Here is a 15,113-nt window from a genome sequence, read left to right on the forward strand (position 1 = left end):
TTTCTTGTTTCTCTCAGTTTGTTGCTGTACATAATCTTTATATATATATAAAGCTGAAGTTGTCTGTGTGTGGCAGGTTTGGTAGCCTTCAGCTAACACTATCTCCTCCGAGACCCTGCAGCACAAGTTGACCCAAGAAGAAGGCTTGCTCTTCATTCCCTAGAGGATAAAATTCAAATTGGACCATGTTAAGACCAAAAATTATTTACATCAAAAAGATGCTTTTTTTTCTATGAAAATCTCTATTTTTTTGACTGCTGTGTCGCCATTTTTCGGTGTATTTCAACCAGAAAAATGTTCACTTAAAGAGAATAACAAGCTACATAGTGCAAAATTTTTACTTTTCAAAAATTCCAATTCTAAAGGGTCGAAAGAAATCTGAGCAATGCTGGGCGATACTGCTAGTTGTTGATAAATGTTTGTCTTCGATTAAAACTACATCTTCTCAGTATTATTTGTTTGTAAATTTAGATTTGAAATAAAGAAACCCATAAGTAGTATGTTTTAGTTTTGGTGATGGATGTTAGGTCTTTTTCCATCATTCTATACAAGATATTTATAAATTAGTAACAATTTTAACCGTTTATGGATTATGACTGCTGTGATAAAGATTATAATCAATCAAACAAGAATGATGTGATGTAAGTTATTGAAGGCTAATAAGTTCTTTGAATGTGTTTCTTAGTAGATTGTAAATTTTTCAGATAATTAATTGCATCATGAGATGATAGATGCTTTGATATTGATATCTTATTGTCAGGTGTCCTATTTGTGGATGCTTACATAGTGCCAGGCAGAATTTGAACTTTGAATCCTTATTTTATACTAAGGGTATTAATGTCATTCACGTGGATGACTTTACAATAGAAATAACTCTTTGGGATGAACGGTGTTTAAAATGAAATATAGTTGTAATCAGATCATTTTCCATACTGGATGACAAGGGTTATAATAAAAAAAAAATTAAAACCGCATTTTTTTTCCCTTTGAGTGACAGCTGCTGGAGTGTATATTTCAGAGGCATATTAATATGAATGTTAGGTTATTGATGTTGCGACTAAATAGAATCTTTACTGGGCAAACCTAGCAATGGGCTTGTTTTTGCCTCCGACTTGAGCAGGTAGTAAAGTAGTACTGGACTGATTACATGGTCATGAGGTTTCTATCATCCTGAAGTAATATTGGTCCTGAAAAGCCGAACTCGACTGATTTATCAACTAGATGTCAAAATTTATTTATAAACGTAATCCTAATATTTTTTTGTTTTAGTTTAGGTCTATGATCAATAGCATTCCAGCTATGACCACCCCGTATTTTTTTCTGGCATGAAATGTCACCGATAATGTAAAATAGCATGTAGGGCAGTACGATGAAATTTGGCTATTATCTCTAGCAGTTTAAATACCACAGTGAGATACGCTTCTCAATCAATGTTCGTTTTTATTCATCCAAGTACCAGTAAAATTATTGGGTCTGAGATAATTTGACGAAATCTTTATCTGGAAAAAAAAAAATTGCAAAATTTAATCGAGTTGAAAGAGAGAGAGAAAGGGATACGTTAAGGCGAATAAGAGATTAAGGCAAAAACCGTTATCTTTTCAATAGCAGGTCAACTGATGTCGATATCTATCTTCCCAGCTGACCAAATTATACCTGCATGCACAGGTTTGGTGGGAAACCGAGTTTTAATATTCGAAAATTTGATTATAAAATCCGATTTGTTTCAATTCCACTAATGCATATTACCTTCCATAACAACTTTTCAAAGTAATACTACTAAAACATATTTAGTTCCTTCGAAGGAAGATGGAAAGATAAATGAAAACAACTTTTTAATTTCTCTGTCGTACTTTCTCTCTCTTTCCCCCCTCTCTATGCACGGACATACAAAGGTATGCGCAGATATATAGCAAGCACTGGACGACAACGATTGATTGATTTGATCGAAATAATTTTCTTTCATAACTTAGAAAATGAGCTTTATGTAATATAATACATATATAACTGGTTACAACATTTTTAGTTACATACATGTGAAATCGATCCCCGCTTCTCCATGCTTTCTGTCAATCAAACGGTTATTTTACTTAACTCTAGCAGAAAATAGATCAAAGAACTTTTAGCAAATGAATAATTGTCAAATTGATTAAAAACCAATTTACTAATACCATTTTATTATTTTATATGATTAAAAATTTTTTTATTAAAAGCGCGTAACATGATTAACTGTCAGAACATGGCGAATGAATTAATCTCTGAAGGTTTCTTTTAATGTTTGTTTTGATAAACATTAAGATGGAGGAACGACGGTGGTTGTAATAAGAATTACCAGTATTATTATTGATATATCTGGCACATGTTCATGATTTCCGAAAGGAAAATATAAAAATGGTGTTGGACGCAACAGCTTAGGATGTGATGTTATATAAAAACATAACGCATTTATTTTTCATGGCAAAGTTTCGAAGAAGTCATTTTGAAAACCAATGTTTTCATAAATAAAACAAATATTAATCGAGATTTAGTCAAAAAAAAAAAAAAATAAGCATCCAAACGATTGGAAATATTCTTCGTAGGAATTTTCGAAATCCTTAACGAATAATTCGGCATATATAAGATTGGAAATTATTTAAGATTTTTCTAATAATTTGTTTTTAGCATCGGTGACCAGAGCATTTGGGCGACTTTTGTAATTGACAAGTTAAAATACCTAAGTCAGCTTATTAAAAGCTCAACACACAGTTTTCAAACCTGCAGAGACCGGTTGTCGCCTCGTTCTGACAGTGGTGGCCATTTTAGTGTCAGAAATGCCGCTGGTTATTCTATGTGGTTTGCCTTGTTCGGGCAAATCGACCGTTTCCCAGTCACTGGCTTCATACTTCCAAGAACAGTCTAAGAATGTGGACATTATCAGTATCCATTCCGTTGGGTTGGATAGGAATTCATTATTTGCTGGTCAGTAAAATAACATACTCATCATAACTTATTTATTTATTTATTTATTCATCCACCTCGTCGCCCCATTCTGCCATGGCGGCTGATGTAACGTGCTACATTTAATTTGTTTAGATATAGTCGCTTTATTTAATGAAAAAGAACGTTAGTTTCCTTAAATAGGTATGATAACAGCTAATTTAGCTTAGGAAAATTTGATAATTAATGAAAAGTTTAAAGAATAAACTACTCTTCTCTTTGTACTATTTTCTGTTGGATAACATACTACGCAGAACGTCATGGGTTTCCTCGGATTCTGTTTTACTGATATATATATATATATTATATATGTATATACGAGGAAATTGAACCATCTCTATTTTTGTGAACATTTTCAAAACGTGTTTTCATTTTATTAATGTTGGTGATTGCTGTTAATAAGAATTTTAATTTTAGTGTTTACCAACGAGTTAGAAAATAGAGCATTGTGTAAATTTTTTTTCGACACGAGCTGACGTGTATTAGTGGGCGAAGTATTTATGGTGTCCCATACTTGATAAAACTTAAATCATAAAAAAAAAAAGGTTTACACTTTTTTTCCTTGATTGTTTTTTAATTAAACTATACAGAGGTGATTATTTTTAACTTTTAGTTTATACTTCAATAGTTAACAAATGAAAATTGTTTCATCCGTATTTAAACTGAGAAAATAGGGTGGAGATGTAAGTTTTATGGATCAAGTGTACTTGCCTATCGGTAATTTTTTTTTTGTTTATAAAAGTCATATCTTTCAAAAATTTGAAAAACTAAAATGCAGTAAAACTATCTTTAGTGGTCTCATTTTGTTACTTCTGTGCTTCCATAGTTGATTAAATTATTCACGCGCAAGTTTTGTTTTTACGGCTGAAAGGCTTAACCCAATCAAAAACCCGGGAAAGGACGACTCTGTAGCTTTCATGAATGGATATTGGATATTAATTTGTAATTTTGAGATTTCTAACGAATGCCTAACGTTATTAACAAGTCGTCATAAGAAATTCTTAAAATTAATTTCCAATTTATCCTTCTAATTATTGACAGTATAAAATGTAAGACAGCTATCTAATCCAAAATATTTCACTGGGTTACTCTTATGCTGACATTAAGTTCAGGAATGTTATATTTTTCTTCAAAACGTATGACATGCAAACCTCATGAATATCTTCTTGATTGATTGTGTGATTAATGTTTGAATTTTTTTGTTACCGCTTGGTAAAAAATATCTTAGATTGACTAGAAGGAAGCTCATGAGTCTTGGTAGACGGATGAGAGCTTTTATTGTGTACTTTTGGTAGATCCTCTACAAGAAACTGCTCCATCCTCATCTTTCTCGTACTTTAATCCCTTGTCCCCTAAAATAAAGCTGATTTCCCTCAGGATTTTTTGTCCTTTGAGCTGCACAGTAATCTCAATAATATTGGTGGTATGAAAAAAAAAAGCATCCTGTACACGCTGTAAAGTGGTTGGCATTTAGAAGGGCATCCAACTATAGGAACCATGCCAAAGCAATCACTGGAGCATGATGCAGTCCTTGGATCCTGTAAAACCATGCAGCCCATGCTAGCATGGAAATGGATGTTAAATGATGATATGCATCTAGGTTTTCTACAATTTTGCAATAATCATTGTGTAATTGGTTTATAGCTCTAACTTGTCTTTCTAAATCTCAGTAGATCTTAGTAGTTCCATAAGGGTTGTCCTTTGAGAAAAAAATAGACAAAAACCATTCTCAGTAATTTTATTACTTGAGATAGTTATTTCAAGATTGTGACCAAAATTGGATGCTGATCTGTATAGTAAAGATGTTTCATGAAAACTTGAAGAAAACCCTTTGACGTCAGTCAAGGAAAATGAAGCAGGGTTACATAATTCCACAGTGTTTCATGAAAACAAACAGAACTGTTGTGTATTTATTCCTTTGTATGAAAACTGTGACATCAGTTGGAGCATAAAGTAGGATTGTATGCCTATCCAAAGTTAGATGAAAATTTTACAATCTCTTGAATTTCAGGATAAAGGTTCTGATACGTGTGCCGGTGGCACATAAAAAGCACCATCCGAACGTGGCCGTTGGCAGCGCCGCCTCGACTGGCTTCTATGCCGGTGTCACATAAAAAGCACCATCCGAACGTGGCCGTTGCCAGCGCTGCCTTGACTGGCTCCAGTGCTGGTGGCACATAAAAAGCACCATCCGAATGTGGCCGATGCCAGCTCCGCCTTGGTTGGCTTCCGTGCCGGCGGCACGTTTAAAGCACCAACCGATTGTGGCCGATGCCGGACTCCCCTGGCACCTGTGCAGGTGGCACATAAAAAGCACCCATTACACTCGCGGAGTGGTTGGCGTTAGGAAGGGCATCCAGCTGTAGAAACTCTGCCAGATCAGACTGGAGCCTGGTGCAGCCCCTGGCTTCCTAGACCCCGGTCGAACCGTCCAACCCGTGCTATCGCGGAAAACGGACGTTAAACAATGATGATGATGATAATCCACACAGTGTTTTGAGGATCTATTTCTTGCAGATAATGCAGCAATCACTAGTCATTTAACTGAAGATCTGCAGTGATTTCTGATCTCGTTTAGAAAGTTCTGCAACATCTTAGTGCTCATCAATATCATCATTTTAAGATCCACTCTTTCCTTGGTTGGTTGGAGTCTATTGAGGCAAATTTTCTATGACTGGATGCCCTTCCTGTAGCCAACCCTCACCTGTTTCCAAGCAAAGTAATATTTTCTCATAGTCAGACATATTTTCACATCGTCGTCGTCATCAGAGTATTGGAGATGAATGACAGTAACAATCATTTACAGCTAGCATGAAATGTCAAAACAAGGGGACAGAAACATACACATACTCTCACACACATACACATATATGTATATATACAAAAGGCTTCTTTTAGTTTCCTGCTTACCAAATCCACTCACAAGGCTTTGGTTGGCTTAGGGCTGTAGTAGAAAACATTTGCCCAAGGCACCTGGAACCATGTTGGAAAGCAAACATCTTAGCTACATAATCACAACCTCAACAAACAGATGATGTAATAGTATGTCAATGAAACACAAGTATCTTAGCATCTCCACAATTACAACTTTCTATATCTCATTCCAAGTCCTGTCCTGTATTTTTTTCCGGAAGACACTTGTGGATGTCCAAGACTGGTGAGAAGGAAGTAATTTATCAAGAAACTGGAAACTTGACATGAAAGCTTTCAACTGAGTGGACTTCATCTAAAGGTATCCAAGGGCCAGGTATAAACTGGGCATCAGGCTAAGTCTACCTTACTCAAGACAGGCTGGTTTATTTTGCATTTTGATGATGATTTCGTTGTAAGAAATATTTTTATATAGCAGAGTGTTAACTCAATACCCATTTCACAACTTGGTAGACTATGTCTGCGTTATATAACTTTTTACTGTCATGCAGTGTTATTCTTTGTGTCTCCTGAAAGAAGCCTGAATCTATGTGGGAGGTACTGTATTTTCCAGCATACAAGTCACTGTAGTATATAGTGTAAACATGTATTATAAACATTCAAACATTGTTACTGTCTTTCCAAATCCTGTTGCATTTTGCATGGAAGTTTTGTTTTGGTCCGCCAATGTCTTGGTTGACCTCTGTTGTTTTTGGTTGTAAATTTTGCAATGAAAAATTTAACTTGTGTACTGGAAAATATGGCATGGTGAGCTAGAAATGTAAAATGGATTAATTGGAAGACTACAGTTGCATGACAAGTGTGACTTGAGTATGCTTTCCATCAACACAAACACTTAGAAAACATTTAATATGGTTAAATGTGATTGTAGTCAGGAAATGAATGCAATTTTGGGACCCTAATTCATTTAGAGAAATTACAGTAGAGGCTATCATTCTTGCTGTGAACTTATCAATAATATCAGACATCCTAACTGTATCCAACCACTCAGAATCCAGTCAGAATAATACATTTTTGTGTGTGTGTGAGTTGCTGACGTATATTGAGGGTGAGTTTTAATATGTTGAGTATAGAGGCTTAGGTGTAGTGTGGAGATTAATGGATAGAACGACATTGATTTCAGGGAATTTATTCTGAGAAAGTGGATTAAATTATACATATTTTATGACTCTACAAGTAGATCATTAAAAGTTTTAATTAGTATGTTATGAAAGTGAAGGAGTATTTTTTTGCCTTTGATTTAAGTAATGATTTTTAAAAATATTTGTTTTGTTTGACTATGGCTTTCACAGATCAATGTGAGTAATTCTTCTCTTGAATAGTTGCAAGTCAATAGCTGCAGGGAAGGAATTTAAGAGAGTTGACATTCTGGAGATTACTGATTGGATGTGGTGGACACAATGAAAGTCATATAAGATCAGCCATTTCTATGGAGCAGAGTCTACTTCAGTTGTCATACAAAAGGTAGAAAGAGGAGACAGCATGTCTGTGTGGCAGAGGTTGGTGTGTATGTTGGAGAGTGACCCTATGCAATTGGTCTCGAGTGGCCTTTGGATTTGGTAGATGGAAAGTGAAAGAAGCCTGCTGTAGATATATATGTATGTGTGTGTATGTATATCCTTGTCTTGACATCATGTGATAATTGTAAATGAAAACTATGTCTAGTCAAGGAGAAATATTATCTTGCTGGGAAACAGGTAAGGATTGGCATCAGGAATTGCATCTGACCATAGAAAATATGTCTCAGCAAATTCTGTCTGACCAATGCAAACATGGAAAAGTGGTTGTCAAATGATGATGGTGATTGAGTCTAAGATGTCTGCATGTGTAGCAGCAGCACTATCTCCAATTTTGGAGCAATACTCCTTTGTGGGTCTCATCTAAGTTTTATAAAGGATAAGTAATTAAGGACTGAAGTATTTTCTGATCCTGAAAAGAAGACTCGCCTTTGTGGTGTTGAGGATGTGTGGGTTCTAGTAGTGTGTTATTCATGTTTAAGGGAAGGCAGGGGTGATTCTTTTTACCTGATGTGTAGTGATTGTATCTGCTTTTGGAGGGGCTAAGGTTCGCATAAGTCTTCTCTGTTGCATCTGGATAATGTTTGGGTTTGGAAGATTAAGGAGGAATGAAGAGTGGTTTCATCATTTGAGTAGGACTGGGCATTGCTAGATGGAGAAGCAAGTAGGTTGTTGATATATAAAAGTTTAGGGACAAAACTGGACTTAAGGCACACCAGAGTTGATATCATGTGGGTCAGAGAGAGCTCAACCAGTACATGCCATGATGATGTTATCTTTTAGGAAAGCTGTTGATCCAAAAAATGATCTTGGTTTGAACTGACTAGAGGTACTTGGGGTAAGGTTGGTAGAATGGATAGGGAACTTACCTAGTGTCTACAGGATGAAGTTGGATACAAAAGAAGCAGTAAATGAGAAAGCTTTCTCTGTGGGAATGCTGCTTACTGGAACCATTGTGGTAGAGAAGTGAAAGGAAGGAGCATTCTGTGAAATTATTACATTCTCTTGACAAGGGACCTAAAGAGTCAACTGTAGTTTGGGAGTTTGGAAAATTAGTGGATGTACTGAGGTGTCTTTTGCATTTTACATAATAGTTTTGTGGGACTTGTACTGGGTAAAAGTTGTCCAGGCTAGTAGCAGTGGGTTAAATTATTTTTTCCCTAAATGTTGTTGACCAAGCTCTTTTAACTGTTACAGCAAGGTTATGGTGAGTGAACTTCTTGGATGATTTAGAGCGATGAGCTTTTGGTTGTGTATGGGATGGAGAGGGATAGGTGCCGTGTAGTGGGATTGAAACCAGAACTATGTGATTAGGAAACAAACATGGTTCTGGGTTCATGCAGTGGGTTTCAATCCCAGAACTAAGTTTGCTTCCCAATCACATGGTTTTGGGTTCAGTCCAACTGCATAGCATCATCAAGTGTCTCTCATTATAGTCCTGGGCTGACCAAAGCTTTATGAGTGGATTTGGTAGATGGAAACTGAAAGCATACACATATATATATATACACACTTCATTTTTGTATTTGGTTTGCAAGATTCTTGTGAAATTGTGTGCCAACAATAATAATCACACACTGGTTCAATATCACTTTATTGTTTAGTCAATTGGTTAAATATCTAACCGGTTAACTAATTGATCATTTGTCTAATGTGTTGGTTAAAAAAAAACGATTGATTGTTTAAACTACACATTAAACAAATGATTGATTAATTAGTTGGTTAGATAAGTAACCAATTCACTAACATTAATGAAGTGATATTGAACCAGTGTGTGTGTCTATTATTGGCATTATGACCTTCCCAAGATATTGAAATATATATATATATATAAGCAATTATGGGGATAAACAAATTAGATATTAAATATATTAAATACATCAAATACAAAATATGTACATATGTATACATATGTACATATGTACAACAAGAAGTGGAAACTTTCAGATGATTAATTTACATGTATAATTATATATAGTTTTGTACTCTGTGTAATGTTATTGCACAAAGTATGAATGGCAGAGAAAATTAAAGTGGCGGAAAAAAAAGGTATTATATATATATATATATATATATATATTTCGGAGATGTACTTGCATAGCGAGTGACTTGATCTGAGATCGTGTGCTGGAACAAAAACAATTGCAGCACAATATATATATATTATTTAACGTTTGTTTTCCATTATGGCATGGGTTGGATGGTTTGTCAGGAACTGGAAAGCTGGAGAGCTGTACCAGCCTCCAATTGGTTGTTTTTCATGCCCTTCCTAACGACAACCACTTTACAGAATGTACTGGGTGCTTTTTATGTGTCACCAGCTCAGTGGTGTTGTTGAGTAGTGTAGCTTACAAGCTGAGAGGGGAAGTGCAACGAAGGAAGGTGACTATGTATAAATATAAATATATATATATATATATGTGTGTGTATACATAAATATATATACTTGCATACATAAAGAAGTGCTGATCACTTAAAGTGGATGGAACTTGTGGAAGAGGGAGACCCAAGAAGACATAGGATCAAGGCTGATCTCAAAGCACTAATACTCACAAAAGACTGAGATACCAGGCAACTTTCTATATTCATGGAGACCTGCCCACTACAGCATAATTGATATCCTAAAAGCACCTTGGTAATGCATGTCCATGAGGGGCTCTGCCCTGTCAACCTATTCCCCAACTCGCATTTCCTCCCCTAACACCCATCACTTCCTCTATTACCTGAGAGCAGAATAGCTACATACTACACCCCTTGCTTTCTTAGTTACCTTTCTTCCCCTACCTACTGTCTCTACCAATCACTTCCTTTCTGCATCTTTTCTCTCCTCCCTGTGCTGCACTCCATCATCAACTCTCCACTTACCTGCTATCATCCTCAGTGCCATCACATATCTACTGCAATCCCCACCCCTGAACCTCTCCTACATTTCTCTCCAACGTTTGCTACCTCATCCTGCTCACTCATCCAACCCAAGCCTCTCTATCACTTCACCAATTCTCACCACTCCCAATGTCCCTTGTGGGCATATTCCAACACATCTCCACCATCATCTCTCTCACTATCACTCTCTGTATCTTACTCTCCTTTCTACTCCACAGCAAGACACTTATATTTACCCCTCTATACCTTAACTCAACTGGCACAAACCCACACCCACTAAATACTACTCCTCATTCGTAGTCAAGGCGTTTTGTCTTGCAAGGTCCCTGATGACTCTGTCAGTACTGGTGCTGGTGCCATATAAAAAGCACTGATGGTGGTTGGCATTAAGAAGTACATCCAGCAAGTAGAAACCATGCCAAAACAGACAATGGAACTCGGTATGTCTCCTGGCCTTGCCAGCTCCTGTCAAACTGTGCAGTCCATGCTAGCATGGAAAATGGACGTTAAATGGTGATCACACTTGTTTGTGTGCTTGATTATGTCACTTTGTCTTGACATTGCATGATAGTTTTAAAATAATTGTCATTGCTAGACAAGCTGTGTCACTTGTTTCCAGTACTCTGTGAGAACATGGGAAAATATTAGCTTACATGGAAACAGGTGAGGCAATTCATTGGTTAAAATTCGAAAAATTAAACTACGTTAAACAAACAAATTACAATTTTCTCAAGAAAGCCAAGAGAAAAAAATGTTTTATTTTGACACATTCTACCAGTATACGAAGTTTCAAAGTGTTTAGTTAACTAGAAATTGTGTTGACATGTGCCATTCAAAAGGAAAAGATCCAAATATTCTTATTAAAACAGCACACTATAAGTTTGTTGATGTGCATAAAGCTTGGTTAAGCTAGAATTAAATTATGCTTCACAAAGCAACATTGAATAGAATATGTTCATATAAAATCTTATTTAACATAATTCAAGTGCATTTGGACTTGAGAAGGCCTGCTGCTATGGAAATAGTACTAAGAGAAAATTTGTAGCTGGTGAAGCAAAAAGACACAGAAACACATGCATTGTACAATCCAGTGATGCCATTCACAGCTGAAAATGTGTTGTTACATATGTTTAAGAGAAGTTTCTCTTACTCTTGAATTCCTCTTCAAGATATTCCCACTACCATCATTGCTTTAATACTGTAATCAAATATTATCAGAACTGCACATTTTAGCATTTCACTGTTATCTGTCATTTTATGACATGGTCTTCACCCACATTTTATATTGATCACCCTCCCCTATTCACTATATCTGCCCCCTCCCCCTTATGATTTACCTAATCAAATGTTTCCCTCTCTCCTTTCCACCCATCTCTTTCTTCCTTTGTCTACTCTATTATTATTATTAGTAGTAGTATCATTCTCTACTCTCTTTTCTCATTCCTCCTCCTTACCCCCTCAACTCTACCTAATTTCTTCAGTTGTCAGTTACACTTCACTCTTCCCCACCTCCATCTACTTATCACTCAATTCATGTTCTTGATAATATTCACTCACACCCATTTCCTATTTCTCACTTTCCTATACACTCTTCAATCTCTACTCACCCACACATTTTGTTTGTTCCCATGCCCTACTCAACTTCTACACACTTCGCCTTGAGGATCCATCATGACACCCATCACCACCATCTTTCTCTCTTTCCAGTTTCACCCCAACCACTCCTGACTTTGTTCTATAATATTTGCAGCTGTGTAGCTTCCCTACAGCAAGAAACATATTGTGTTCTGGCCCTTCCTCTCTCCCTTTAACCCTTCCACACATAGCATAGAGTCACTTCCCTCTCTATTGTGGCTCCACTCAGTCAAACAGGATCTTGAACTTGCAGCGTACATGGTGACCTCACTAGCATTAGTAACATGAAAAAGCACCCAAGTAGTTAGCATTTGAAAGGACATCCAACACTAGAAACTATGCCAAAGCAGAAATTGATACACAATGCAATCTTCAGGCCTGACTCAGCCTGTCAAACTGTCCAGCCTATGCCAGCATGGAACATGGATATTAAATGATGATGATATGTATGTATATATATATATATATATATATATATATATATATATAATATATACATATATGTATAATATGTATGTGTATACACATTCATCTATATACATATGTTTGTGTATGTGTATATATATATATATATACATACATACACAAACATATGTATATAGATGAATGTGTATGGTGTGTGTGTATACACATACATATTATACATATATGTATATATTATATATATATATATACATATCATCATCATTTAATATCCATGTTCCATGCTGGCATAGGTTGGACAGTTTGACATACATACATATATATATATACACACACACACTCACATGTATCTGTATATTTGTATATATATGTGTGTGTGTGTGTACACACACACACATATTTTTGGGGTCAGTTTGTCTTCATGACATGTTCTGTCGATCTCTCATGATGAACCTGCCTGTGGCCTCAATGATAACCTCTAGGCGACCTCAGAACTGGCTACCATCACTTCACTAACAATTCTGCTAGCTTGCTGCCTTTCCAATAATAATAATTGCTTCTGATTCCAGTTCAAGGCCAGCAGTATTACTACTGTTGATGTCCTCCATCAAGGTATTGTCTATGGTTTTGCACACCATTGATTCTCTTATGTGTCAGTTCCCAGGTGATGGCTTAGCTAATGAGCAGCTCTGGGTGTCTTAGGCAATGCTTGACAGTTTAAACCATCTTCCTTTTGATATCAACATGCCTGAGACCGCCCTATATCTGTAATACAAACTTCTTGTTCTAAAGTAATCTAAATTAAGGTCTTCCATTAAGATTTCATGCTAATTTATGGATCTTCCAAACACCAGCTTAATAATTATAGTTCTTTTACTAAATAGGCGTAGGAGTGGCTGTTTGGTAAATAGTTTGCTTGCCAACCACATGGTTCCGGGTTCAGTCCCACTGCGTGGCACCTTGGGCAATTATCTTCTACTATGGCCTCGGGCCGACCAAAGCCTTGTGAGTGGATTTGATAGACGGAAACTGAAAGAAGCCTGTCGTGTATATGTATATATATGTGTATGTTTGTGTGTCTGTATTTGACCCCCCCCCCCAACATCGCTTGACAACCGATGCTGGTGTGTTTACGTTCCCGTAACTTAGCGGTTCGGCAAAAGAGACCAATAGAATAAGTACTAGGCTTATAAAGAATAAATCCTGGGGTCGATTTTCTCAACTAAAGGCAGTGCCCCAGCATGGCCACAGTAAAAAATGACTGAAACAATTAAAAGAGTAAAGAGTAAATTCTTCAAAATTTATTGAAACAGAAGTAGTGTGTTTAATCAGAAATATGATATAGAAAAAGTCAAGGCGCAGGAGTGGCTGTGTGGTAAGTAGCTTGTTTACCAACCACATGGTTCCGGGTTCAGTCCCACTGCATGGCACCTTGGGCAAGTGTCTTCTACTGTAGCCTCGGGCCGACCAATGCCTTGTGAGTGGATTTGGTAGACGGAAACTGAAAGAAGCCCGTCATATATATGTATATATATATATGTGTGTTTGTCCCCCTAGCATTGCTTGACAACTGATGCTGGTGTGTTTATGTCCCCGTTACTTAGCAGTTTGGCAAAAGAGACCGATAGAATAAGTACTGGGCTTACAAAAGAATAAGTCCCGGGGTCGATTTGCTCGATTAAAGGCAGTGCCTCAGCATGGCCACAGTCAAATGACTGAAACAATTAAAAGAGTAAAGAGTAAATTCTTCAAAATTAATTGAAGCAGAAGTAGTGTGTTTAATCAGAAATATGATATAGAAAAAGTCAAGGCACTAAAATGTTGGAATGTTTGTGGTTGTGCTCAATGCGTACAAGTTATTAATGGAGGATGATGATGATAATGGAAATGACGACTGTTTAGCTCTCTGATCATCTGACCAGCAATGATTGAAGAGATCTATGATGAAAGGACTTCAGGCTGTACTATTCTGGCATATTATCAGCCGTGTGCATCTAGGTGTATCTTTCCTTTTAAGATAATGGGTTGTGATTAGAAAATTTGGGTGTTATTTCCAGTGGGTTAAGTAACCAATTAGAAGTTAACCTTGGCTCATTCTTCATTTAGATGTTAGATGATGTTCCCAGGTTCATTCAGTCATAGGTATTTAGGACTACAGTATTCCTATGCATGCATCCTATTTTTAGGCATAGGATGTGGTTTGAGGGAAATTTGGCTTGTGGGATTGCTTAATGTGTGGTGGAATGCTGCATGTAGTGTGTTAGGGAAAGCTTAACTAAATAATTTTCTATATAAAAACATGCGTTTTAAATATAATTATGTACTCAAAACATTTAACCCTTTAGCATTTAAACCGGCCATATCCAGCCAAAAGTATTCTACCTGTTTTATGTTCATACTGGCCAGATCTGGTCTCTCACACTAACCCTACAATATCATTTTAAAAATTAACAGCTACCTCATTAAAATCTCATAGCTACAAGATAATGCATGATTAGTTCAAGACAATGTGGATGAAGAAGCACTAATTTTGTCAGAATAATGCGAACACTAAAGGGTTAAACTTGATGTAGAATAAAATTAGTTTATAGCATGGAATTTTCTACAAGTCATGCCACTGGAAGTGAATTGACTGGTTTTCAACAGTCAGTCATGTGGCTTGCTGCAAGTAGTTTAGAATTTTTAAAAAGGCAAACTGGACTTAATTACAGAAAAACTAATCTTTCTTAAATAACTTCAGTTACTGTTTGG

At 36.4% G+C, this 15,113-nt stretch overlaps 1 protein-coding gene across 1 annotated transcript in view; it reads left to right on the plus strand.

Moving 5' to 3' along the window:
- The first annotated feature begins 2,552 nt into the window (after positions 1-2,552).
- The window catches only part of LOC115219949 (protein KTI12 homolog), a 54,575-nt gene continuing 42,014 nt past the window's right edge, over positions 2,553-15,113 (plus strand). The window contains exon 1 of the mRNA XM_029790252.2: positions 2,553-2,955. Coding sequence (XP_029646112.1) covers positions 2,808-2,955 — 148 coding nt within the window. The 5' untranslated portion in view covers positions 2,553-2,807. The remainder of the gene's footprint in view (positions 2,956-15,113) is intronic.

Source organism: Octopus sinensis, linkage group LG15 (assembly GCF_006345805.1).
Source record: "Octopus sinensis linkage group LG15, ASM634580v1, whole genome shotgun sequence".
In the NCBI taxonomy this organism is placed as follows: Eukaryota; Metazoa; Mollusca; class Cephalopoda; order Octopoda; family Octopodidae; genus Octopus; species Octopus sinensis.